This window comes from Lemur catta, chromosome 2 (assembly GCF_020740605.2).
Source record: "Lemur catta isolate mLemCat1 chromosome 2, mLemCat1.pri, whole genome shotgun sequence".
NCBI classification, from domain to species: domain Eukaryota; kingdom Metazoa; phylum Chordata; class Mammalia; order Primates; family Lemuridae; genus Lemur; species Lemur catta.
The window spans coordinates 71929413-71955775 of record NC_059129.1 but is presented as its reverse complement, the minus strand read 5'-3'; the positions used below and the strand labels follow the sequence as shown (position 1 = coordinate 71955775).

Genomic DNA, 26363 nt, shown 5'->3' with positions numbered 1-26363 from the left:
TTCTAGATATTGGCCTAGGCAAAGAATTTATGACTAAGACCCCAATGACAATTATAATAACAGCAAAAATAAGTAAATAGGATTTGATTAAACTAAAAAGCTTCTATAATAGGTAAGGAAATAATCAACAGAGCACACAGACAACCTACAGAATGGGAGAAAATATTTGCACAGTATACATTCGAGAAAGGGCTAATATCCAGAATCTACAAAGAACTGAGGAAAATCAGCAAGAAAAAAAATAACTATGTTAAAAAGTGGGCAAAAGACATGAACAGAAACTATTCAGAAGAAGATAGATACATGGCCAACAATAAACATATGAAAAAATGCTCAACGCCACTAATCATCAGGAAAATGCAAATTAAAACCATAATGAGCTATCACCTATCCCTGTTAGAAGAGATTTTGTTTAAAAGTCCAAAAAACAATAGATGCTGGCATGGGTGCAGAGAGAAAGGAATGATTATATGTTGTTGGTGGGACTGCAACTTAGTACAACCTCTACGGAAAACAGTATGAAGATTCCTCAAAGAACTAAAAGTAGACATACCATTTGATCCAGTAATCCCACTACTGGGTTTTTGCCCAAAGGAAAAGAAGTCATTTTATCAAAAAGACACCTGCACTTGAATGTTAATCACAGCACAAATTCACAATTGCAAAGATGTGGAATCAACCCACGTGCCCATCAATTCATAAGTGGATTCACAAAATGTGGTATATGTATACCATGGAGTAATAATCAGTCATAAAGAAGGATGAATTAATGCCTTTTGCAACAATTTGCACGGAACTGGAAACCATTGTCCTAAGTGAAGTATCTGACGAATGGAAAAACAAACATTACATGTACTTGCTTTCAATTGGAACTAACCAATGAGCACACAAATGCACAGAGGGAAGTAAAACTCATTGGAAACCAACCAGGGGGTAGCAGGTAGGTGGGGAGGAGCATAAACCTACCTAACGGGTACCATGAACACTATTTGGGTGATGGGTACACTTATAGCCATGACTCAAGCATTACAAAAGCGATCCATGTAACAAAAACATTTGTACTCCCTTAATATTTTGAAACAAAAAAAATTATTTAAAAAGAAAGAACTCTGTGTCTGATGGACTGCTGGTCAATGCCTCCTGACAAGGGGCCGGCTGCTCTGCAGTGTGCATGCAGCACGTGGATGGCCACTGAACAAAAACCCTGCAAGAACCACTGATAGGAAATTGAACTGAAACCTGTAAGGTCACATTTAACACCAGCAATTTATGATTCTTCTCAAGCCTTATTCCTAAAGCATGTGCTTACTCTTGAAGATTTTATTCTCAGAGGAGGTCTTCTACCAAAAGTACCACTGAATGGAAGTATCAGTCTGGGGGAACTATAATAACCAATTGTTAAGCAGTCTGTCGGTTTTTATCATTATAAAAACTAAGTAATAATCAACAAATAACAGACACTAGCCTAACAGTATAATTCACAGTCCTAGACTAGCTACACAGGTAAGGGGACATGAAGAGCACTACCCCAACATGCCCTAGAAGCTTATTTCAATTCCATTTTAACACAGGAGGTACATATTCAAGGCAAGATGTGTCTGTGTTTGGTTTGAGTCTGGTGCATTCGGGGATTACTCAGTCTGGCACTTAGTCAAGAAGGTCCCCAAGGCCTGAGGTAATTTCCAAGACTGGAGGGCAAGCTAAGTATCTCACTCCACTTTTGGTATTAGAGAGCAAAGCACTAAAATAAATAGTATTTCTGTAGGTTTCAAACACAAATGAACATCTAAATATGAAGCAGCTCTTGCAGGTATGATCAGGAACATAAAGCAGGGGTTAGTAAACCACAGCCCGTATCTATTTTTAAAGCTTACTATAACACAGCTATGCTCTTTAGTTTACATATTTGTATATGGTTGCTTGCACACTACAATAGTTGAGTAGCTGCAAAAAAGACTACATGCCCTGAAAAGCCAAAAATATTGTCTATTTGGCCCTTTTCAGACAAAATTTGCTAACCCCTGCTAAAAAGTATAATGAAGGATTTTATGTTTGACCTTTGGATGGGATAGGTCAGGAAAAGTGAGCTAAAGAAATTAGGTTTAGCTTGAATTACCAGGTTGAAAAAAAGAGAATGGGCTTACCAAAGTCCCATTTAAAGGCAAGATCAAGTTTCTAAAAATTGATCTTAACTATTACTCTATTATGAAACTATTAAGTGTGATCAAGAAGACCATGATCCTTGGAATTCGTGGCCTTCCATGGCTGTGTAACTGAACTATGTCTGTCAGGGTTTTCTCTGTATTTGTTGGAAATGTTTTAAGTTAATGCCTGTTCTGGTCTCATTCATTTGGAGATATGCTATCATTTTTGCATGACCATAAATCATACTTAAAGGAATCTGCTCCCAAATCCCCATGTGTTTCAAGTTACAGGAGAAAACTAGAGTCCCATTAGGGGAGAATCGCATGCTTCTGAGCAGAAAAATAGTCTGCTGTCCAAGGTAGACACCAATAACCAATTCAAATTTAGAACCACTGTTTGTTTTGAGCTGAAAGAGACCTTTAATTCTTTGTTGTCTCCTGGACTTTCATGAATTCATCAAAACTTACGCTTAACATAGCTTTAAAAAAAAGTCTGAAAATAATCTTAAAAAGAACTTAGGATATTGATAACCAGCAGGTGTAAGGAGCTCTATTTGCTCTAAGACACCTCCTCTTTCCCAGTTGTTAAAACTCCATCAGCAAGACAGCCCTCTTTCTGACCCATCTCCCACCCCTCCAACCTTTGGAACTCTTCCATTATATGGTCTAAAACCCACTCTCACTCACCAGCAAAATCCCCTATATATCCTTTACCTCTTTTCCAAACATTCCCTTCACTTTTTCCCCCTAAACAAACCTTGGTTCTTCTCTAAAGTCACTGTTTTCCGAAGCTCCCCCATTGTTTAAAAGAGAGCTGTCTCAGAAGACCCACAGACCCGTGAGTGAGAGAAATAAATGTTAGTTAATGTAGGCACTGAGATTTTGGAGTTGTTTGCTATGTAGCATGGTCAGCAAAGTTGACTATAACTGATACCAAAAGAGAGGTGTTGTCATAACCAAACCCTAAAAGCTGTGGTACTGACTTCAAGACAGGGTGATACAAGACAAGCAAACATTCACAGGAAATTGAGAAATGGAGAAATAATATGCCATACCGAAATGGTTGGTAAACAGTGCCTTCTAATAACATAGAAGGCAGAAAATGTATCAAATGAAGTTGTAGCAGAGCTGCCCTAGTTGACCCAAAGACAGCAAGAGAAATAAATGTTTGCTAGTCATAAGGTGTTGAAATCTGGGGATTATTCACTATGCAGTATTATTGCAGCAATAGTTGGGTATTTCAAAGGACAGTCATCCCATTTGTCTGCTAGATCCCATCCACTCTAGGCTATCTGAGGACACTACTAATAGCAATTATTCCTTGTTCTGAAATTACCAGATTTGTCTGCTCTACCAGTGCAGTCCTAACACTAAACATCTTATAATGTCACTGTTCAAAAAAAAAACATCTTTTCCTGCCCACATACTCCTACAGCTAATGCTCCATTTCTGTCCCCTCTTCATGGCAAAACTCCTCTAAAGAGCTGTATACATTCACTCTATTCTCCTTCCATTCTCTTTGAGCCCACATCAATCATGTTTACACTTCTACCACCCCAAAGCTACTCTTGTCTTAGATCATCTAATGCGGAAAGGAAAATCTCGGCAAAAATGGTACTGGGAAAATTGGATATCCACGTGCAAAAGAATGAAGCTGGATCCTTACTCTACACCATACATAAGAATTACCAATTAATCAAAATGGATCCATGATCTAAATGTAAAACCTGAAACTATAGAATTCCTAGGAAAAAAAACATACATGAACAGCTTTATGACACTGGATTCAACAATGATTTCCTGGATATGATACCAAAAGCACAGATAACAAAAGTAAAAATAAATAAAATGGACTACAACAAAATTAAAAATTAGTATGCAACAAAAGAATCAATAAACAGAGTAAAAAGAAAACCCATGGAACAGGAGAAAATATTGGCAAGTCATATATCTGATAAGGGTAAATATCTAGAATATATAAAGAACTCCTGTAAGAGTTCAACAGTGAAAAAACCCAAAAGAAAACAGGATCTGGAAGAGGTATCTGTAAAGCCATGTTCATAGCAGCATAGTTCACAATAGCCAAGAGGTGGAAACAACCCAGATGTCCACTGCAAATGAACAGATAAATAAAATGTGGTATATACATACAATGGAACATTATTCAGCCCTAAAAAAGATGAAAAACCCATTATAAATAAAGACAAGTGCATTTATAATACATGGAAATGTATAAGGTGAAAATGTCAATGGTTTCAACAAATTACAATAGACTTAAAAACATAGGCATCATTCAATGGAGATATGCACCCCACGCAGACGTGAGGTCATCTATGTTGCTAAATCCAATGATTAATTCTCAATTTTCATTATGCTGGATTAGTCAGAAACATCTGACACATTGTTTAGTCCCTCCTCTCCTGAACATTTGCTTCCTCACTTGGTCTGCATTAATGCTCACAAATTTTTGGTGAAATTTCCCCATAGATGGGCCACATACCCTCTTGCTGAATGAAAACAAGGTCATGTGACAATGCAATTGATGAAATGAGAGTGGAAATGACAGATATAACTTCAAAACATAACCTTTAAGAGCCAATATGTGATTTTCCATGTGCTCTTTTCCCTCTGTCATATGACCAGCAATGTTCTAGATCAGGGACGAACACACTAGGGCAAATTTGCCTTTTTATGTAAATAAAGTTTTAATGGGACACAGTCATGTCCATTCATTTATATATTATTTATGGCTGAGTATTAATAGTTATGACAGAGAGTTTATGGCCCACAAAGCCTAAAATATTTACTTGTTGCCATTTTATAGAAAAATTTTGCTAATGCCTGTTCTAGATAGAGGCTGCTCTATCATTCTGGGTACTGAAGTGAAGATGAGCTCATTTCAGATGGACACGGCCTGAGCGAGAAATAAACTTTTGTTGTTTAAGTCACCAATATTTTGAGGAAGTTTGTTACCACAGCATAATCTATGGCACAGAAGTTCTAATCTGACTTACTGATAGCTTACACAATAGATACCAAAGGGTACTGGTTTTACTGCTACTTCACCATTCCCTCCTTTCTGATCACCTTTCCAGGTCCCCTTTTCTATCTCCCGACCTCTAAACATTTGAGTGCTATGGGATGCAGTACTTGAACCTCTTCTCTTTGGTATATATTCACTCCCTTAGTGAATTGATCTAGTTTCTTAACTTTAAAAAACATGAAAGCTGATGACTTCCAATTTTATATTCCCAGCCCAGACTTCTCCCTAAACTTATAATTCATATAACTGCCTAATTAAGATCTCCTTTTATTAAAATTAGATTTTTTTGCTCTAATAGGCATTTCAAACTTACTATGACCTAAACAAAACTCCTAATCTTCCATCCAAACTTCCCGCGGACTTTCCCATCAAAGTAAGTCCAACTCCATCCTTTTAATTGCTCAGGCTAAACACATGTTGGCCATTCCTTAATCCCCTCTTTTCTCTCATTTCTCATATTTAATTGATCAGCAAATCCTATTGGCTCCATCTTTAACATATACCCAGAATATGATTACATCATCTATCATCCAATGCCACCACCTAGTCTAAGTTACCAATCATCTCTCATTTCTATTACTGTAATGGTTTCCTTACTGGTCTTCCTGTTTCCCACCTTGCCCTGCTATAATCTCTTCTCAGCACAGTAGCCACAATAATTCTTTCAATACCAAAGTCAGATTATTACTTCTTTGCAAATCCCTCCCATGTGTTTCCAGGTCACTCAGAGTAAAAGCCAAAGTGCTGTCACAATATGCCTGCCCCCTCCTCACTCCTTCCCTATCACTCATCTCTCCCAGATCCTTCCACTCTAGCCACACTGTCATCCTTACTGGTCCTTGCACAGTTCAAGTATGCTACTAGTGAAGAGCCTTTTGCATTTGCTGTTCTCTCTACTTGGGATGCTCTTGCCCACGTAACCAGATACCCATACTTTCTTTAGGTCTTTGCCCCAACGATACCTCAGTGAGTTCCTCCCTGTCCAACCTATTTAAAATTACAACCATTTATTTTTATTTTCTTTCATCTACAACACTTACCATATATTACCTATAATATATTTTACTTAACTTTTTACTCACTACCTCCCTGATAGAATAAAAGTTCCCAGTGGGCAGGGATTGTTATCTGTATTCTTTCAGTGCTATCTCCCCTGTGCCTACAATGGCACCTCAACACATAGCAGACATTCAGTATTTGTTGAATTAAAGAATAAATATGTAGGATAAGAAGCAGGTCTAGTTTATAAACCAATAAACCAGGCACTTAAACTGGAAAAGAAATGCTGCAGTGAAGACAAAGATGCATATAGTTTTAGTAAGATACTTTCATACTTTTGTAATAAATCTTTTTCTTTTCTCTTATTTGCAGCAAAAGAAATAAAATACAAAAATTATGAGGACTAGAATTCAACATGATTATATTTAGAGCCCCTATACTGAAGCCCTATTTTTAAAATTATAGTTATTTTTTATATTTCTAACATACTACTTTTAACCATCACAGAATTTTACTTCTAGGAAGTATATTTGCATGACATACTAGCTTCCTAAGAAATGAATAAAACATTCAACTGTAATTCATAAAACAGAAGTTATTCAATAGCAACTAACATCAATTTTTTTTGAAAAGGCAGTATATGAAATTCAACTTTATCCTTCAACTGTCTTTCACTCTTTTCCTTTAGTTGTCAATATTTCTCTGAGCTAAAAAAAATTTTTTTAAATTAATTCCTATACCAAAGCTCAGATATTACTAAAAATAACCATTTATCAAGCTAATTCTTTTAGAAGAGGAGAAGAATGTAAAAAAGAGCTAACAATATTTGTAGATAAGCACAGTATAAACACCCCTTGAATGGAAGGCTGTTTATTTACCACACCACATCTGTCAGCCATGAGAATAAAATTAAATTGAGTACTTCTCATGTCATCAGATATGTGATATAAATCTAGCTTTGGGTATAAAACATGTTGCTTCAGTTAACCAAATTAAATTTTATTTTAAACCAGCACATTTGATAATAACCCAGAATTATTTCACCGAGGGGAAAAATCTCTCACAAAATTAAAAAAAAAAAAGAGAGAGAGAGAGAGGGAGGTGAAATGAGGGGAGAAAGAAGAGAAAGAAAATAATTCACTCTTTATTTTAAGTGATAAAATGTCACATCTACCAAGCCTTTGAAGATTACTTTGATATATCTTTTTCCCCAAGGAACTCATTACTTGTATTTCCGTGAAGAGAGTGCTGACAGACACTGGCTCCCTTATTAAAGATTTCCTTTCGTGGGAACTCAGCAAACTAATCATACCATTTTCAAACTCAGTTAATAGGTATCTTTTGGCATACTGAAGATAAAGCCATTACATTCAGTTCAAGTAAAAGTTTCAACTGTTTTGTAACGCTACCGTGACTGTTATTTTTTACTTACCGAGTCCTAAAAGATCAACAGTGGGCTCTGCATCTTTTTTAGGGCTGGTACTTTTCTTAGGCTCCAATTGCTGATCTTCTTTCTTCTGTAGCTTTAAAGTAAACAATTAGATTTACTAATTTTTCTTAAATGAACTGAAGTCTTTTAAGCCCTAATTAATTACACATATTTTTGATAACGTAAGTATAATGGAGCATATGAAACATAGTATAATGAAGCCTAGAGCATTGTTTGTTATATAAAAACAAGTAACCATGATCGTTGAATTTACAATGGCAATCCTTACAATTAAGACCCCAAAATAGTGAATATACAAGTTTAACTCTTAATATAATTGTTCTTAACCATTAACTACTTTATATGAAATTATGCTTTTAGAGAAATGCATTTAATATTATTTCCTAGCTACTGTCAATGCACCCTTGTCAGCCAAGATTGGTGAGGCCTTGGAGTCTTCATGAGCACACTGTTACTCTCCTCTCATCCCCACTGCTGTATGTTACATGACACACTACTGCACCAAGGAAAGCCTACTGAAATGTTATTTGATATGTTTTCCTCCTGAATCTATACTATTAATTACTTTTTAAATAGAATATTCTTACAGTTCTCAGGAGCCCAAGTCACAGCTACACATTCCAAACTTTCTTTTCCTTTCTCACAAAAAACGTTGTGTAGGACAGGATGAAAAGATCTATACCTAATGGATTCTCAACTCTAAAGCCTACCTCTCTTAAACTAAGAAAATAAAACATTTGTCCATTTACTCATTCATTTCTTAAACCACTCCTTCAAAATCATTGCTTCTATAACTACCTAAAGAATTCACAACTTAGTTGTTATATGAGTTCACTTTTTGTTAGCTATCACAGATATACAATTTCTAGGAACATAATCTACCCTTTCTTGTTTTTTATACTACTGTTTCCTCAGAATTTTTTTAACCAATTAATCGACCATCACAGATATCGATTCTTTAACACTGTCAAATACAGAATTATCAGCCTGTAACTATATGTAATTTTCAGAAGTTTAACGTAATTCACTCCACATTCTCTATTCTTTCACTTTTCAACTTCCAATATAGGTTAAGATTTATCCTGCTTAGCAAAAGGATTTCAAAATAATTTCAAAGAAAGCATTGCTTGTAATAAATGAAGCAATTCTTTTCAACTGATTACTTAAACTGCTAGAACTTTTATTTATTTATTTATTTACTTACTTACTTACTTACTTATTAGACAATCTGTATTACTACAAACACTCAAATCTGCAAGGGAATCTGAGGATCAAGTGGCCACAGCATGCAAACTTCAAATATTCTAGGGCATGATCCTAGCATCTTCCTTCCTGAGTTAGGTCTTCACTGGTCACATCCCTGCCTATGTACTCTAGAGAGTATCTTATACTTAGTGGGCACTTAAGAAATCTAGTCACTGATTTACTTTGATTTAAAATCAGAAAATTTTAAAGTTGAAAATTAACTTAGATAATCTGGCCAAATTCATTCATTCTGCAAATTAACTGAAGTTCAGATATTATATGCCAAATAGGGACAGACTAACTAAAACTAGTACTTTCCGCCACTAAAATGCAGAACTCTTTCTTTGGTATATTTTACTGAATCTTCTTCCATGGAAAGAAGCACAAAACAAAACAAACCTGTGAGGGATTCCTTCCTATTCACTTTCTATGGTCTAGAATCTAGAACCTCGTCAGGCTAAAATGATTTTTTTAAAAAAATTCAAATCCAAATTCTGGTTTATAAAGTATTTCACCATCCAATTAGAATTACCTTTTGAAATATTGCTGAGTATGAAGCTAGCCTTCATTGTTTGAAAGGAGGAGAAAATGCCAAATCAAACAATGTAGAGGTCCTCCTGTGATCCTGACTTTCACTCCCAGAACTACTACAAACAATTTGGAAAACATCTTTCCCGATGTCCACACATCTCTCTCTGTCCTAAGAGCTTCCTTTCTTCCTTAAATTTCAACTGCATCATAGTTTAAATGGGTGTCCATTGACCATTTCCATAGTAAACTGTATAATAAAGAACACACGTAAGTATACTTGTGCAGGGTAAAGACAAACTTGAAGAAAAGAATCAGGGAATATCCTAAACAGTTTATCAAAATGCAGGTGAAGTCCATTTGTGGTTTACAAAATCTATTTTATGGACCACAACTAAAAATTTTTCTGTCATGTAAAAAAAAAGAAATAGAACAGAAAATAGAGTGCACTGCACCAAATAAATATCCAGAATTTTTGTTTTGCACATTTGCATACACATGGGACCACAAATCTGGATCCTAATATAAAATGTATTTCTTACCACAGTGGTAGGCTGAGAAACACTGTTCTAAAGACAGTCCGATCCTTTGCTCCTACAATGGGTCAAATTATGAGTGAGAAATGTCTATGCCCTAAATCTTATCACTGACAATAGAATTGGCTATTCTATAATGGATGGATTACAACAATTCAGACATGAATTATCCTTAGATTTGGCATCTGATAGGTTGTTCCACAAATCAAAAAAGCAAAAGGGTCGATCACTTCAAAAGCTACCCTGTATCCCTTCACCCTCAAATCTTGCTGAGGCAGTAACTTGAATACATCAGAGTGGGACAAAGGTAATTTTAGAGATTATCTTCTATGTCTTTATAGTAATCCACATACTACCTTATATACATTAGTGAAAGCTACCAATATTGAATTCAGATGATATTTTTCTTTACTCATAAATGTAAACATAGGAAATTAACCTCATTATTTTTATTGTGAAACACTCAAGAACAGATATATCAAAGCACCAAACTACGTACATAAAAAATATTTCTAAAATTCTAGGGTAATAAATAATCTTTTAGAGCTGAATACCCATTAAAAGTTACTTTTTTTTTTTTTTTGAGACAGAGTTTTGCTCTGTTGCCGTGGGTAGGGTGTGGTGGCATCACCATAGCTCACTGCAACCTCAAACTCTTGGGCTCAAGCGCTCCTCCTGCCTCAGCCTCCTGCAAAAGTTACTTTCTGTAAAATTTTCTTGAATGACTTTCCAATAAAAATTGAAAATTAATTTTTATTTATATTTATAATAATTTGTATAGATATAATCTGTATAAAATGACAGGAAGGAAGTATTTTTTTCCTAGTCCTAGATGAGTAATAATATCTAAAAATATAGACTCAAGGGATGCTATATGTCCCCCAAAATGCATGTGTTGGAAACTTAATCCCAATTCAACAATGTTAGGAGGTGGGGCCTAATAAGAGGTGATTGTATCATGAGGGCTCTGCCCTCATGAATGGATTAATGGCATTACTGAAGGAATAGGTTAGTTATCAGGAGAGTGGGTTTGTTATAAAAGCAAGTTCGGCTTCCTCTTGCTGTCTCCCAGTCTCTTACCCTTTCACCTTCCACCATGAGACTATGCTGTATAAATGCCCTTACCAGATGCCAGAACCATACCCTTGGACTTAACATACTAAAAGTAAACATTTCCCAAATTAAACACTTTGATTAATATACACATGTGTAATAGATATGCCTTTCTGACAAGCCCTTCTAAAATGAAAAAATCTTCAAGAACATGTCTGATATTTTCCAAGTTTGCCTAAAACACAAGTCATATTTATCAAATATTTTCAAGATATAAAAGTAGAAACCTTAAACAACAAACATGAATACATAAATTACTAATTTTTATCTCTGTTCTATAGCATACCAATTCTGTTGTACCTTGCTCAGAATCATGAGCCAAATAAACTTCTATTGTTTGTAAATTACTCAGTCTGCAGTATTTAATTAATATCTGCACCACAAATGGACTGAGACAAGGGCTAAAACAAAAAAATCTTTGCATATATCCTGCCCTTGTAAGGGTTCAAAACAACCTAAAATGTGTAATCTTCTAAAACAGACATACATATAGACTCAATCTTTTATAAAATTAAAAAATACCCATGTGTTGTATTTTATTCCATTATATCATACACTTACACCCAATATTATCACCATTAAATACAGGGATCAAAGTTTATTTCAAAAAAGGACTACTTCCAGCCATTAAATCATGTCCACTGCTAGGGCTGCCTAACACTGCCATATTGTAAAAGCTGACAAGACAGCTACCCAGTTTTTGACTGAGAAGAAAGATCATGGATAGCCTCAGATATTAGACTAGAAAGCACAGTTGAAATGATAAATCTCTTTGCTTTGTCACATTGTATAATCCAGCATTTCAAAAATCAAACATTTAAAATTATTAAAATCAAATCTCATGAAATAAGATAGGAAATTCAGAATAATTTTCTTCTTGTCCCTCATTGCAATATCCATAGCAACAAGGCAATGTGATAGCCTTTAAATAGCCTGGATTAATCAACATGAGAGCAGCAGTACCCTGTGTTCACACTAAAAACCCTGTCTTCTCAAGGCTACTCTGAAGTCTACTTAGTTTCTTAGTTACAGCAAAGCATACTTGTTGCTCTCTTCTTTATATATAACACACATCACCAATGTTAATGTTCAGAAAAGAACTATAAGCAGATTTCCAAAATATATTCCAATTAAACACTTTGGTTAACAAATAAACATGTATAATAGATTATGCCTTTCTGACAAGCGCTTCTAAAATGAAAAAATCATTAAGAACATGTCTGATTTTTTCCAGGTTTGCCTGTAACACAAGATGTCGTATTTATTAAATATTTTCAAGATATAAAGGTAGTAAACTTCAAACAACAAATATATGAATATAGAAACTATTAATTTGTACCTTTGTTTTATAGCACAACAATTGTGTTGTACCTTGCAAAACAAGATAAAATTATTTAAGATATTTGAAATATAGCTATCATGCAAAAACAAAGTATGTAATATCTTAAAGTGAAATTTTAGAAGATTCGAGAACAAAAGTGCTACTATCTTGTTAGGATTTATGGGCAGGGACTATTAAAGTGTGATAACAGTAAATCAAGACCTTGATGACCATATCTTCCCTCATATAACTGTCACCATTTTGATATTTCACATTGAGCTTAGACATAGCTAGCAGTATGCACAGAATCATTCCACTTTAAATTCTCCTGCTACTAAAAACATCACTTAGGGAATATGCCTTTTAATAAGTGAGGAATGCAGTTGACTATGAGTGGATAAAATTAGGTGATTTATAATTTATTATATAAAATTTTCTAACAAGCTAGAACATAGGTCTACTTAGAGAAAGCAATTTTATAAAATGTAATTTCCTTAGATTCATATTCAGCAGATGTCTCATTCAAATTATTAAAGATTTTATTAGCAGAAGCTTCACTACTGAATCTTTTTGTGATTCATAAGCTACTCCACGGAATATAATTGAATCAAAAGCTATTTAGTTTCCAGCTCATACATTTAGCACCATTTCATAACCCTTTAAATAACAGACAAAATAGGTGATCCTCTAGAATGTAATTCACTATTCTTTAACTGCTCAGTAGCATAAATACATAAGAATAGGGAAGCTACACAACTTTCTAAGTTCTAGGGGTACTTATTCAAAATTTTCTTTAAAAATTGACTACATCTCAAACTGTAACTTAACTAGTTTACCTATAATCAGTTTCCTTTAACATTCTTAGGATCATACAACTAGAAAGGACGTAGAATCTATTATGTTCAATTCTTTCATTTTAAAGTTAGGGATATTAAAGTGACATGATTTGTCCAAAGGGTCTATAAGTGACTATAGTCACAGAGGTTAATCTCCTGACAGGGCTTCTTCCCCTGCACCATGATGCCTTTTGCTTAATAATTTCTATTTATCACAAATTAGATTTAAAAATAAATATTTACCCAATGCTTAATGATGCATGCATATTCTTTTTCCAATGATATAAAGGGAAAATGCAATAAAAAAAAATCCCAATCTGATAGAGGGTTAGGGTAAGTATGCAAATAATTTTAACTCAAGGTAGAATATAAAGACCACATGAAAGGTATGGGAGTCTTTTACGTTCAAAGGTCCTGGGTTGATTAAGATTTTTAAAAGGTAGGGCCGGGCGCGGTGGCTCACGCCTGTAATCCTAGCTCTGGGAGGCCGAGGCGGGTGGATTGCTCAAGGTCAGGAGTTCGAGACCAGCCTGAGCAAGAGTGAGACCCCGTCTCTACTAAAGATAGAAAGAAATTATCTGGCCAACTAAAAATATATATACAAAAAATTAGCCGGGCATGGTGGCTCATGCCTGTAGTCCCAGCTACTCGGGAGGCTGAGGCAGTAGGATCGCTTAAGCCCAGGAGTCTGAGGTTGCTGTGAGCCAGGCTGATGCCACGGCACTCACTCTAGCCCGGGCAACAGAGCGAGACTCTGTCTCAAAAAAAAAAAAAAAAAAAAAAAAAAAGGTAATGACATTAACTTTCAGGATTATAGGAAGAATAGGAAGGAGTCCAATAGGGAGGAGTTGGCAAAGACACCATGTGAAGAAAACTGAATATGGGTTAGTGGGAAAGGAACTAGGGTAGCGGGTGTATCTGACTATAGGTCTACATATAAGGAAGTAATAAAAGATAAATCTGTATATTTTTATTCTAGTTTATTTTATTTTACAAGGTAGAAGCACCTAAATAGCCAACTAGAGCTAGCATTCAGATAGGCCACTGATTTTCAAGGGGAAGGGATATCGAAAACAAAGATGTTATTCCTGGGGAAGTATGCTGTGATTATGAATTATACCAAGGAAGAAAAATTTGACCACCACTGTTGGCATGAAGGCATGTGGCTGTGACATGGTCAGAGCAATGCTTTAGGACAGTTAACACTAATCTACTGCCTCAGTAGAACTTGATATTTGAAATATATTTTCTAGCAAGTTATTCAGCAACATAAAATTCCTAGAATACTATCTCATCTGGATGCCTACTGAAACTTCATAGTAGGTTAAATCTACACTAAAATTTTTGGTAAAAATTCAAATGATGAGTTATTCAAAAGCTGTCGGATTGTACATCATATATTCTACTATAAAAAGAGAATTCAAAGACTGCATCATCCATATTGTTTACTCAATAAAACCTTTCAACTGTATGCTATAAATACACTAATGAAAATCACTCAGTCTTACATTCTTATGTAGATTGATAGCTATAATTACGTTTGTATGTGTGTCCTTTCACAAAGGAATTATATACAACCTTATTTAAAGCCATTTTATGTGAGAAGCAATTTTACGTATAACTCTTGTTTATTCTCAATCTTAAAACTTTTATTTATTCAGAATCTTTAGTTTTCCTTTTTCTTCTTTACCATTCTTTATAATGTACTTATAGGTCTTTTTCACATTAAATCTGGAGATACATAGTGTACACTGTTTTTGAATTTAATAATTTTTCTTAAATTGTATTTTTAGGGTTCAATTTAGAACTATAATCTACATTTTATTTCTCTAATCATATGAACATCTTTCAAAATGTTCTCTATAAGGCCTAGGGACACTAGTGTCCCAAACATTTCACTGGGCTTGAGAAGTATCAGGATTTACATAAATTTCAGAAGAAGCAGCCTCAAAGACATTTAGTCAATTCATTATGTGATGCATAAAACACCACTGTGACATCTATCTGTTCTCTCTGTAAGAAAATTTTCCAGTATTCTGGAATCACTGGATATGATGACACAGCATATTCTGTATTTGGATAATTCCAAATATTAGAAAGTTTCCTCTTTGAGCAACTTGTAACATCCAACCACTTATCCATATTTTCCATGCTATAGCCATGCAGATAACAAATGAAGGAATAAGTGGAGCTGAGCTTCTCAGAAACCACAGCAGACCATGAATTCATATCAAACCTTTGGTCATCTAAAATCCCCTGACATTATCTTTTGTGCTATCATATTTAGGGAAGTTGAGGTTTGGGTGCATTTATTTCAGAATATTACATTTCACCAATTTGTTGGTATTTTATGTTTAAGACCTTCTGGGAGATTGATTTTGTCATTCAATGTCTTAACTATTAGCTGAGTGTGGTGGCCTGCACCTGTAGGCCCAGTTATTCAGGAGGCTGAGGTGGGAGGATCACCTAAGGCCAGGAGTTTGAGGTTGTACTCAGCTACAATCGCACCATTGCATTCCAGCCTGAGCAACAAAGCAAGGCCCTCATCTCTCTAAAAAAAAAAAAAAAAAAAAAAAAACGAGTCTTAACTAATCTTTATTGCTTGGTCATTTGAAAATTTGACCACACTGATGTACTCCATTAATAAAAATGCTGAAAAGAACAAAGTCTAGTACTGAGCCCTAAAGAAAGCAGAGAACTCCCTCTAAACTGACATTAATTCTAGTAACTGAACTTTCTGGGCACAGCTGTCCAACCAGCTCACAATCTACCCTACTATCTGATTATTAGACCCACCTGTCTACATCTTCGCCAGAAGCATATTCTAAGAATTTGACCAATAAGCAAGCACAGTCTGACAGGAAGTGTTCTCAAGGAATCCATGCAGGCAACTAGCGAGTGCTGGCAACACTTTGGAAAAGAATTAAGCTGTTAAAAAAATCCATTTGAATTTCCATAGAATCCATGTCAAGCTTGATACAGTATTCATAATCTGCTATATTTTCCTTCTAAAAATCAGGACATCTGTCCATCTCTAATCTTCTGGTTCCTTAGTTTGAACTGTTTTTCAAAGAGTGACCTATAGTGCTTTATAAATGGGTCTGCAAAGTTGCTTATTATTCAACACAAGTGCTGAATGCCTACATTGGTAAGTTTCCTTTAAATAATACTTACTTTGCATCATTTTTATGAGGATTGAGCAAAATAATACAGAGTCCATTTCACAGTGGCTGGCACACAGTAAGCGCTTCATAAATGGTAGCTAGTAGTGGCTGTGGTAGTACATTCTATAGTTATGTGCCAGGGCTGATAAGCACTAGGAATACAAAGATGAATAACACATGGTTCCTAATCTTAAGAAGCTCATACTCTAGTTAAGCAAATGTACACAAACATAATGTGATACAGTGTGGATCAGCACTCGGATGGAGTTAGAAAATACAAGTAGTTCTCTAGAAGCGCACAGGAGTGGCATGCTCATTAGGCTTAGTATGTTTATGAAGGATGAGATAACCATATGTCTTGGTATGCTCAGGATAATTCCAGTCATTCCAGTTAATGCCTATTATTCCAACTTAACTGTTTGTTAGTAATGCCTGCTTTCACTCTTAAAAGTATCCAGTTTGAAGTATGTATCATAATTACACTTAGAGCCTTTGACTTGAGACAGGAATTGGCTACTGCTAGATTTTTAGGTAAAGATGGGTTCCTTCCTTCAAGCAATGGTAAGCTCCTTGAGGGCAGAAAGATCTCTCTGAAGCTCAGTAAGACTTTATGGACTGCATGAAAAATGCCCCATCAGTCTCTCAGTAGTGAATTTGCAAGATTTTTTTTTTTAAGGCAATAAATCCAACAGAAGGAATGGCTATATCTATGTCTTTAACATTCATCTCACTATTGTTATTCTTGTTTTACACAATATTCTGAAGGTTTGCAGAGAACAAAAAAGAGGGTAGTTTTTTTATAATTACTACTTACTTATTAGCAAAATTATTAAAGAAAAAATTTAGTCAAACACCTGAGTTTTAACCCCAATTTGAACACTTCCCAGCTGTTTGGCTTCGAACAAGTCACTTAGTACATCTGAACAGGGTCAGCTTCATAGCTTCATGGGTGTAAAACCTTTGCAGTTCCACAAAGGCTCCAACACTATGTTTAATGCTCCACTACTGCCATCTTGACATTTTTAATAATTTTATTTAATATCTTTGAATATGTATATTTTGTAAATACAATGGGACATGGGCTTAAGCACAGGATTTACGTGCAAAGTGTGTGTCCACCACCGTTCTTTGCTGTCCATTTGCATACAGGGCACATGACTCTCCATAAGCACAGAATTCCAGTGTTTAACAAGACTCCAAGCGAGTACCAGCTCAGGATATTCATTCTATGATAGGGTAAGCAGGGGTACCAACAGTTCCAAGAGACCATGCTTTCTGTTCCAACCAGAACTTGCTTCAAAAACAGAAAGAAGGCAATGGTGTTCTAAGAAACAAGAAAAACCAAAAAATCTTATCCTATCTTATTCATGTCACTTCCCTGTATTAGCCAACTATGTACAGTTAAAACGATGATAGAGAAGGAAAGAGAAAGGGCAACTGACAGTTTCTTTTCCTTTTAGTCATTCTTTACAGATCATGAACTGAAGAGAGAGTTGATAGAATAGGGGTGTATCAATAAGTGAAATAAGAACAGCAGAGTTAGTCAGCTGCATGTTTCTACTGTTCTGGAAAGAACAAAACACATATGCATGTGCAAGCTAAAAATATGAATTCTATCATTTTGTTGATTCCATATATATCAGTTAGATGCTCTTATGTTTACAAGTAAAACTTGTACTGCACAATATAAAGATGAATAAAATTCATATTAAAAACACAAAATTCTGATTTTTCTTGATTTAGAACATTAAATAATGAGACACCTTGACAAGTTGAGAGGCTGTGGAAGAAAGAAAAAAGCTTTATATTTTAGTAATTTTAATGGCACTTTTTTCTGTTTTGAACAAGTGGTCTCTAATTTTCGTTTTGCACTGGGCCCTGCAAATTATATAGTTGGCCTTATTTGTGAGCCCTAGCTTTTTAGCAGTAAAATAGGAATAATAATATCAGTCAAATTGATCTTATGACTGCTAAAAGAAAAAAAGATAAATATTATCAGACTTCTACTTTCTGGTCCAGCATGTAAGGAGCTTGCAAATCGCCACTCTGTTTTAACAAGTAAAAAGCTGAACAAACTGAAAAATAAATACCTCTTTTTAAATCTATCAGAGACGAAGGCTCACATGGCAAATTATAACCCCCAAAACAGGACAGACAGACAAGCAGATACACAGAGTCACAACTTATGGGAGCAGAAACCCAGTACCAGGGTAGGAAAACCTGAACTGTAATTGATGAAACACTGGAGGCTCAGTGTGGACAAATCTGAGAGATAAAACTCCAGGGGATCCAGTTATAGAGAGTTATAGAGTAGTCCTCATACTTTTGAGTTTTACCTCCAGGAGCTCAAGCAGGTTTTCACAATGGAGATGAAAGAAAAACCCCTTTACGCTCTGGCAGGGGGAACTGAAAATAACTACAGTCAGCCCTTCATATCTGTGGCTTCCACAACTGTGGATTCTAAATATTTGAAAGAAATAAAAATGAAAAATAATACAATAATAAAAATTTAAAAACAATATGATAGAAAAATAATTTATATAGCATTTACATTGTATTAGGTATTTATTATAAGTAATCTAGAGATGATTTAAAGTACATGGGAGACATGTATAGGGTCTATGCAAATACCATGCCATTTTACATAAAGGACTTGAGCATCCGTGGATTTTGATATCTATGCTCCCACAAATACTGAGTGACGACTATATTTTGAAATATGACACAGCATTCTATTGTTTTTAGCAAAGCCTGCCCTAAAGAGAAACTATTTCACCAGAGCCTAACTGCTGGGGTTTTTATCAGAACTTAACTACCCAAAGGAAGGGAAATACCCAATTCCAGTCCCTCCAGCCATCCTGTCCCACCTAAGGAGATGTAGGACAGAGGCACTTGTAAAGTTCATAGCCCAGGGGCACAGGTTCACTAAAAGACTGAGACTTAATCATCGGACTATAAAACGCTTCCCCTCCCTAACACATTACCACCATATTACTAAGGTCTTATTTATCTTGAGTTCCTTTCACTCATTACATTATGTCCATCTTTCAATAAAAAATTGCAAAGCACACTAAAAGGCAAATCATACAGTTTGTAGAGACAGACCAAGCATCATAACCATATTCCGATACTACAAGGATGTTAGAATTATCAGACTGTGAATTTAAAACAGCTATGCTTAATATGCTAAGGGCTCTCACAGAAAAAGTAGACAACATGCAATAATAGATGAGTAATGTAAGTAGAAATGGAAATTCTAAGGAAGAATCAAAAAGAAATGCTACAAATTAGAAATGAGGAATGTTTCTGATAGCCTCATTAGTAGACTGGATGCAGCTGAGGAAAGAATCTCTGAGCTTGAGGATACGTCAAAAGAAACTTCTAAAACAGAAAAGCAAAGAACAAAAAAGACTGAAAAAAAAAATGGGACAGAATATCCAAGAACTGTGGGACAACTGAAAGAGTGTAGTGTAACATACATATAATGAAAATACCAAAAGGACAAGAGAGAATGGAACATATGAAGTGTTTGAAACAATATGACAGAATTTCTCACAAATTAATATTGGATATCAGTCCAGAAATCTAGGAAGCTCAGAGAACACCAAGCAGGACAAATGTCCAAAAAACTACACTTAAGCATATCATATTCAAATTGCAGAAAATCAAAGATAAAGAATTGATTCTTTGCCCTTACCTTTTCTTCCTTCTTCATTTCCCCTCCCCACTTTTGTATGGCATAGTAATATACTGAGAGGCTATATAGCATATTGGCTAAGAGTACATACTCTGACTGCTTGTATTCAATTCTCAGCTTGGCCACTACTCAACAGCGGTGTGACCATGAATAAATTGCCAAACCTCTGTCTTTCAAGTTCTCAACATAAATAAGAATAAAAGTATCAACCTCACAGAGCTATTGTGAGGACTGTGAAATTATATATGTAATGGGCTCAGAACAATGCCTGGCATATGTTAAGCACACAAGGTAAGTGCTTGCTATTTTTATTACCTTCAATGACTCATCTAATCTTACTGTTGACCCTTCCACCTTGGTTGCAACACCCTTAAATACAAACTTTAACTTAGTAAAATTACTTTCTATCAAAGCATTTATGGAGGAAGAATTTTCTTAATTTCCTATTTAAGGAAATTTCTAATTTACTAAGAAGAATTGTAAAGCTTGCATGCTTACTGAACAAAAGCCTTTCTTTCATTAAATAAGAAATGAGAGCTTTGCACATAAAGTAATTGGATTTCTTCCCTTTTTATTGCCTCACTTGCAATAAAGCTTTAAATGGTTGCAAAAACATTTTAGAAATTCCACAAAGGAAAAAAATGTTTCCAATTTACTGCAAGCCTGTAATAGAACGTAAAATATGGTTTTCTGCTACTACGTATACATTCTTTATCATCACAGTTACTTTAATAGTAAGCAAGTATTAAAAAGCTATTACAACTTTGGCTGGTTCCATCTTTTAGGCTTGCGGGCATTTTAGTATACAGTTATTCAACTAACAAAGTAAGGTTACTATCATCTTGTTATTGCTTTCTGTAAGACAATAATTCTTATTTTAGTTACTCCATTCTTTCTTTTTAAAACTAGGTAAAACAGTAAGAACAGAGCTAACCATCATGGCTGAAAGAACTTTCATGTAGTCAAAATTGTTTCAAGCTAATTAAATTATTTACTCATTTAAGATAACCTCTCAACTACCAGGACATAATGTACCCTTGATTAGCATCAACTAGAAAAAACAATAGTTTTTTTTTTAAATGACAATACTAAGTTTTGGTTAAAAATGCAAAGCAGTTGTGCCATATAGTCCTCAAGGGAATATAAAATGATATAATCACTCTAGAAAACTTTGGAGGAAGGACTAAAGCTAGATATACACATACCCTATGACTCAGCATTTCCATTCTTAGGTACATATATATATATATATACATAAAATAAAATAATTGTATATGTTTACAAAAACACATGTTCAAGAATGTTCATAGCAGCTTTATTCATCAAAACCCTAAGCCAGAAACTACTCAAATGTCCACTAACAGTAGAACGGAAAAATAAAGTATGGCATACGTAGACAATAGAATAACACTCAGCAATAAGAAATGAACATGCAATAACATGGATAAACTTCACAGACACAATGATAAGCAAAAGAAACCAGACACAGAAAAAGTAGCACTGTATGATTCCATTTACATGAAATTCAAAAATATATAAAATTTATCTATGTTGATAGAAATCTGAATAGTAATTAACTTTGGGAGAGTACTGAGTAGGAGGACAAAGACTGCAGAGGTGCTAGTAATGTTTTGTATGGTGATCTGTGTGTTGGTTACACAAGTATATAAATTGGCAAAAATTCAGTGACCTTTAAATTTAAGATATATACATTACATAAATAAAAAGGTTAAGAAATTTTTAAAAACTAATTTAACTTGTAAAATAAAATCTCTATGAAGTTACAAAATGTCACTTTCAGACAAATATATACTCATAATACAATTACAAAATTTTTAAAAATCCTCTTAATTTTCTCTTTAAAAATAGGACACCTTGAAAAAATGTGGATGGGCGGTGAAGGCGGGAAATCCCAACAGGAAGTTCAAGTGCTACCTAGAGTGGTATTTGGTAATACTGGTTTTACTGAGGAAAAGGATAGAGAATCAAACTTCAGACTTTACAAGGTCTAAATCCAGCAGCTATTGATTATCCCCTTGAACAACAGTTACTGGTAGTACTGATTGCTCATTTAGGTATGATAGTTTAGCCTATTTAAAAAGAAGAGTCTGGGGATTTAAACACTTATTTAAGAATTCTTCCACTGTGGTGAAACCAGGCTTCTAAATAATGCCTACTATAAGGAAAGTGAATTAACTCACTCTGTATTATTAAGTGGGGGGAAAAATCTGCTAGATTGTCCTAGACAGAAGTTCCTCTCTCATTTGCTCCAATTACCTTGAATAATAAATAAAGTTTTCGAAATTTTTCTCTAGTCTCTGTACCAAGGCAAATCATACCTATTACCATCAAATCAAGAGTTTTCTTCTTTCTCTTCTTTATAAAATTCACAATAACATCAATTATGACTGTTTCCTTACATTTTACTAAAGAAAAATGACCTGAAAACCTATAAACAATATCTCTATTGATACATCCAACAGATATATTTATTGTCTTTGGTAAATTACTATTTAGTGTGTATCCTAGCTCAAGTTTACTTAACCAAGGGTAGATATTCTTTAAAGATATAAATATAAACACAAGGAGGATTTGAGCTCATTTTTTATATTTTCACTTATTCATAACATTCTATAGTCAACATGGCTCCAGCATCTCATCCTTAATCATATCTTCAGCTCCAAACACATGACAAAATATAGATTTTCTCTCTTAATATTTCTGTTGATGAGCAAATGACCATTTCTTTGTTTCATAATTGCAAAAATAGCAAAAGAAAATGCAAGAAAAGAATAACGTACTGTCACGTTATAACATGGATGAGCCTTGAAAACATTATGCTAAGTGAAAGAGGCTAGTCACAAAAGACCACATATTATATGATAACATTCTATGAAATGTCTAGAATAGGTGAATCCACTGAGACAAACATGAGTGGTTGACAGGAGCTGTGGGAGGGAGAAATGGAGATTGACTAATAGCTATAAGGTTTCTTTTGCGGTTGATGAAAGTGTTCTAAAACCAGACAATGGTAATGGCTATGCAATTGCTAATGTAAGAAAAACCACTGAATAGTACACTTTAATGGGTGACTTTTATAATATGCTAATTATACTTCAATAAACCTGTAATTTAAAAAATAACACGGTAGAAAATTTTATAACTGGGAAAATGTTATTAGCACAGTTTCCTATAAACTGGAAATAAAAAGACTACTGTGATCATACTTTAGCAGTAAATATATATCCCCATCCAGTTTGAGGAATGCCAACACTCTATAGGGACAAGTCTTCCATTACCACAAATCTAACATCTTCCAGCCCAGCTCCACTTCCTCCTCTGAAAGAAAAGAGGGACAGAAAGCCAAGAAGCAAGACAGAGATAACTGAGCAAAGCAGGTCTGACAAACAAACCTCTCCACCTCAACATCTACCTCAAAGCCAGGAGTATCTCCTAAATACCAATTCCTATTATAACCCTCTCTATTCTATTAACATTTTGTTTACAAATACATTTGTATGTGGCAAAACAGCATGATATGAAAAACCACAGCAACAGACTTTCATTAAAAACAAGATTTGATACACCTGAGTAACTGAAATTACCAGAATACGGATTTAGAAAGAGGGGGAAAGTGAAAATAATGGAGAAATGAGAACGAAAAGAAACGCCTGCTGTTGGTGATTCTTCAGCAGCAAATCACAAATCTACAAGGTCACTGTTAGCTATTTAGTCTGGAGACATATATTTTTTCAACTAACAAAACAGATCTAAATTCAAATCCACAATCTGCTCTTGATTTGCTTTTGTTTCAATGACAATTCTCAACATTCCTGAGTCTTCTGAAATTAGTTTAAAGGGTATCCCTTTACTCCCTTATGGACCTTATTGGCTTCTACTTGGTTTTCAGGGAACTCAAAACAGCCTGGTTGTGGAAAATAAATATCAAACTCATTTTCTGACCTTTCCCTAAAATCAACAAAGAAATGAGGCTAAAGAAAATTTAAACTCTGAACATCTTTGAGAACTTAGAAATACAACAATTACAAAGAGGATAACAATAAAAAATGAACATAAAAGCAGCAAAGAACATGCTCAATAAAGTACCTGTACTGTTCAGTTGTCATTTAACACATTAACTGCCACAAAAAAAAAAAAAAAAAACAGAAACTTTTCCTTGGGGCCACAGTGTTTTATTATGAAAATGGAATAAAAACTGCAAGTGCAATTTAAAGGTAAACATAAACAGAAAAATGAAATTTATTAACTTCTATTCCTTTAATCCACCATTTTTAGAATTAAATTGCTAACATTAGTTGTAACAATAAAGACATTAACAAGTAAGGTTTTATATATATGCTTCACATAGCCCCGAAACTAGGGTGAGTTAAATACAACTCTCATGGCAGTTAATGTGTTAAATGGACCTTTTTAAGGAAGGTGAGGACTTTAATCCATAGCTATGAATGAAGAGAAAAAGTCCCAGTTTTCTGAAAACAATGGGTATGAGCCTGCAGAAAAGCAGGAAGTCCTAAACCCTATTTTATGTGACGACAAGGAACCATGATTATACAAACCACACTTTTAATCTTCCAGAGATGAGAAGATTAGCAGAAACTCAAATAGACCCTTTCTCTAGATGTTTTTAAATCAACTATGAAGAAAGTACTGCTCTTTCTTCTAGTAGTTCCCAAAATTTAAAGTCTACAATGCTAAAGCAATAAAGGTCCTAAGGTATAGTAAGAAAAAATAGGGACAATGTACTAGTATCTACTCGGTAGAATAATAAAGTGTGGCCTGAACAAGATCAGTAGTTGAGAAGTAGAGAAAATGGTAGAAGAATATATTCTTGCTGTATTTCATCTCCCTAGAGTCTGTGTGTTAAACATACAAACTTTAGGGGCCCATCCCAGATCTCCTAATCAAAATAACCAGGAGTGTCAGTTTTCTTATATAGTTTGAAAACTGTTGATTCTGGGAATGTGGTCCTGTCTCAAAAACCTACCTATTGGTAGGGGGGAGAAGAGGAATTGGGGGGGATTTGTCAGATGCAATGAAATGTCCATAAATCACCAATGTATCTGAAATAGACATTGCTTCTTTTATGTTTTTTTTACTATTATCCCTTTTATAATTGTTGTAAATGCATACTTGTCATTAAAAACAAAGTACTAAGTCTTTAAACTTTTACCAATGCTATAAAGTCTAAAAATTAGTTTAAAAAAATCTTTCAGGGGATAAAATACAAAGAGTTGGCAAAATAATGACATTTTAGGCTTTTGGCTAACATAAAGTAATGGCAGTGATAATCATCACATCTTTTATTGGTAAAGAACCATATGTGTTTGAAATGTATATATATATTCTCATGTTAAGGCAGGAAATTTTCTTTTATTTATTACTATATCATAAGTGCTGGACATATAGTGACTGCTCAGTAAATACTCACTGAGCGAATAAATGCATGAACTGATACAGCTGTCCTTGGAGTATGGCAAGACTATTTGTTAAAAAGCAAAGTAGAAAAGTCTTTTAATCATTCTTTCAGAAGCAGATGCTGGCAAATCTACTTTTATAGATAGGACTCTACATCAAGTCTCAATTATCTTTGCTTATAGTCTCTCAGCTAGTTTCTCTTCTGGCCTCACCTCCCTTTAATCCATCTTACATACTGCAGCCCAGACATTATCTGACTAAAGCATCATTCAAATCAATATGCTTCCCCACCTAAAGTTAGAAACAATCCACTGTTTATCATGAAATTTAAGATTCTCTCAATATTATTTTTATTGTCTTATACTCTATTATCCGACATTCAGTTAAATTGGATTATTGATTATTGTCAAAATACGCCTCACAATTTCAATTCTTTCCATGCTATCTTTCTCTGCCTGTTTCTCTTCTTTTTCCTTTCTAAAAATCTTTCAAAGCTCATGCCAGATGTAAACAACCTCCGTGAAGACTTTCCTAATAATTCCAACGTACCTCTCATTTCTCTAAACCTCTGTCTCTTATATCTGCCTTTTGCCAAAGTTATTTATTATATTGTCCCTTTTCAATCACTCATTCTTTCTGAATGTTAAGATTCTTGAGGGTCAATTGTTTTCATCATTTTTATATTCCTTCCAACCCTTCTGCCTGCCTGACATACTGCAGGCATCCTAAAAGTTGTTGCATTCAATCCAAAGATTTCCTCCCAGAAATCTTTCAATGTATCTCTCTAAATAACATACACATACATAAATACATATACATATATACACAGTATATGTATATATAAACTTTAA

The 26363-nt window shown here is 34.5% G+C and overlaps 1 protein-coding gene across 3 annotated transcripts in view; it reads right to left on the bottom strand.

Moving 5' to 3' along the window:
- Positions 1-26363, bottom strand: part of SMAP1 (small ArfGAP 1) — a 160748-nt gene that overhangs the window by 26555 nt on the left and 107830 nt on the right. For all 3 annotated transcript variants that reach the window (XM_045543817.1, XM_045543818.1, XM_045543819.1), the window contains one exon: positions 7619-7709. In XM_045543817.1, coding sequence (XP_045399773.1) covers positions 7619-7709 — 91 coding nt within the window. The remainder of the gene's footprint in view (positions 1-7618; positions 7710-26363) is intronic.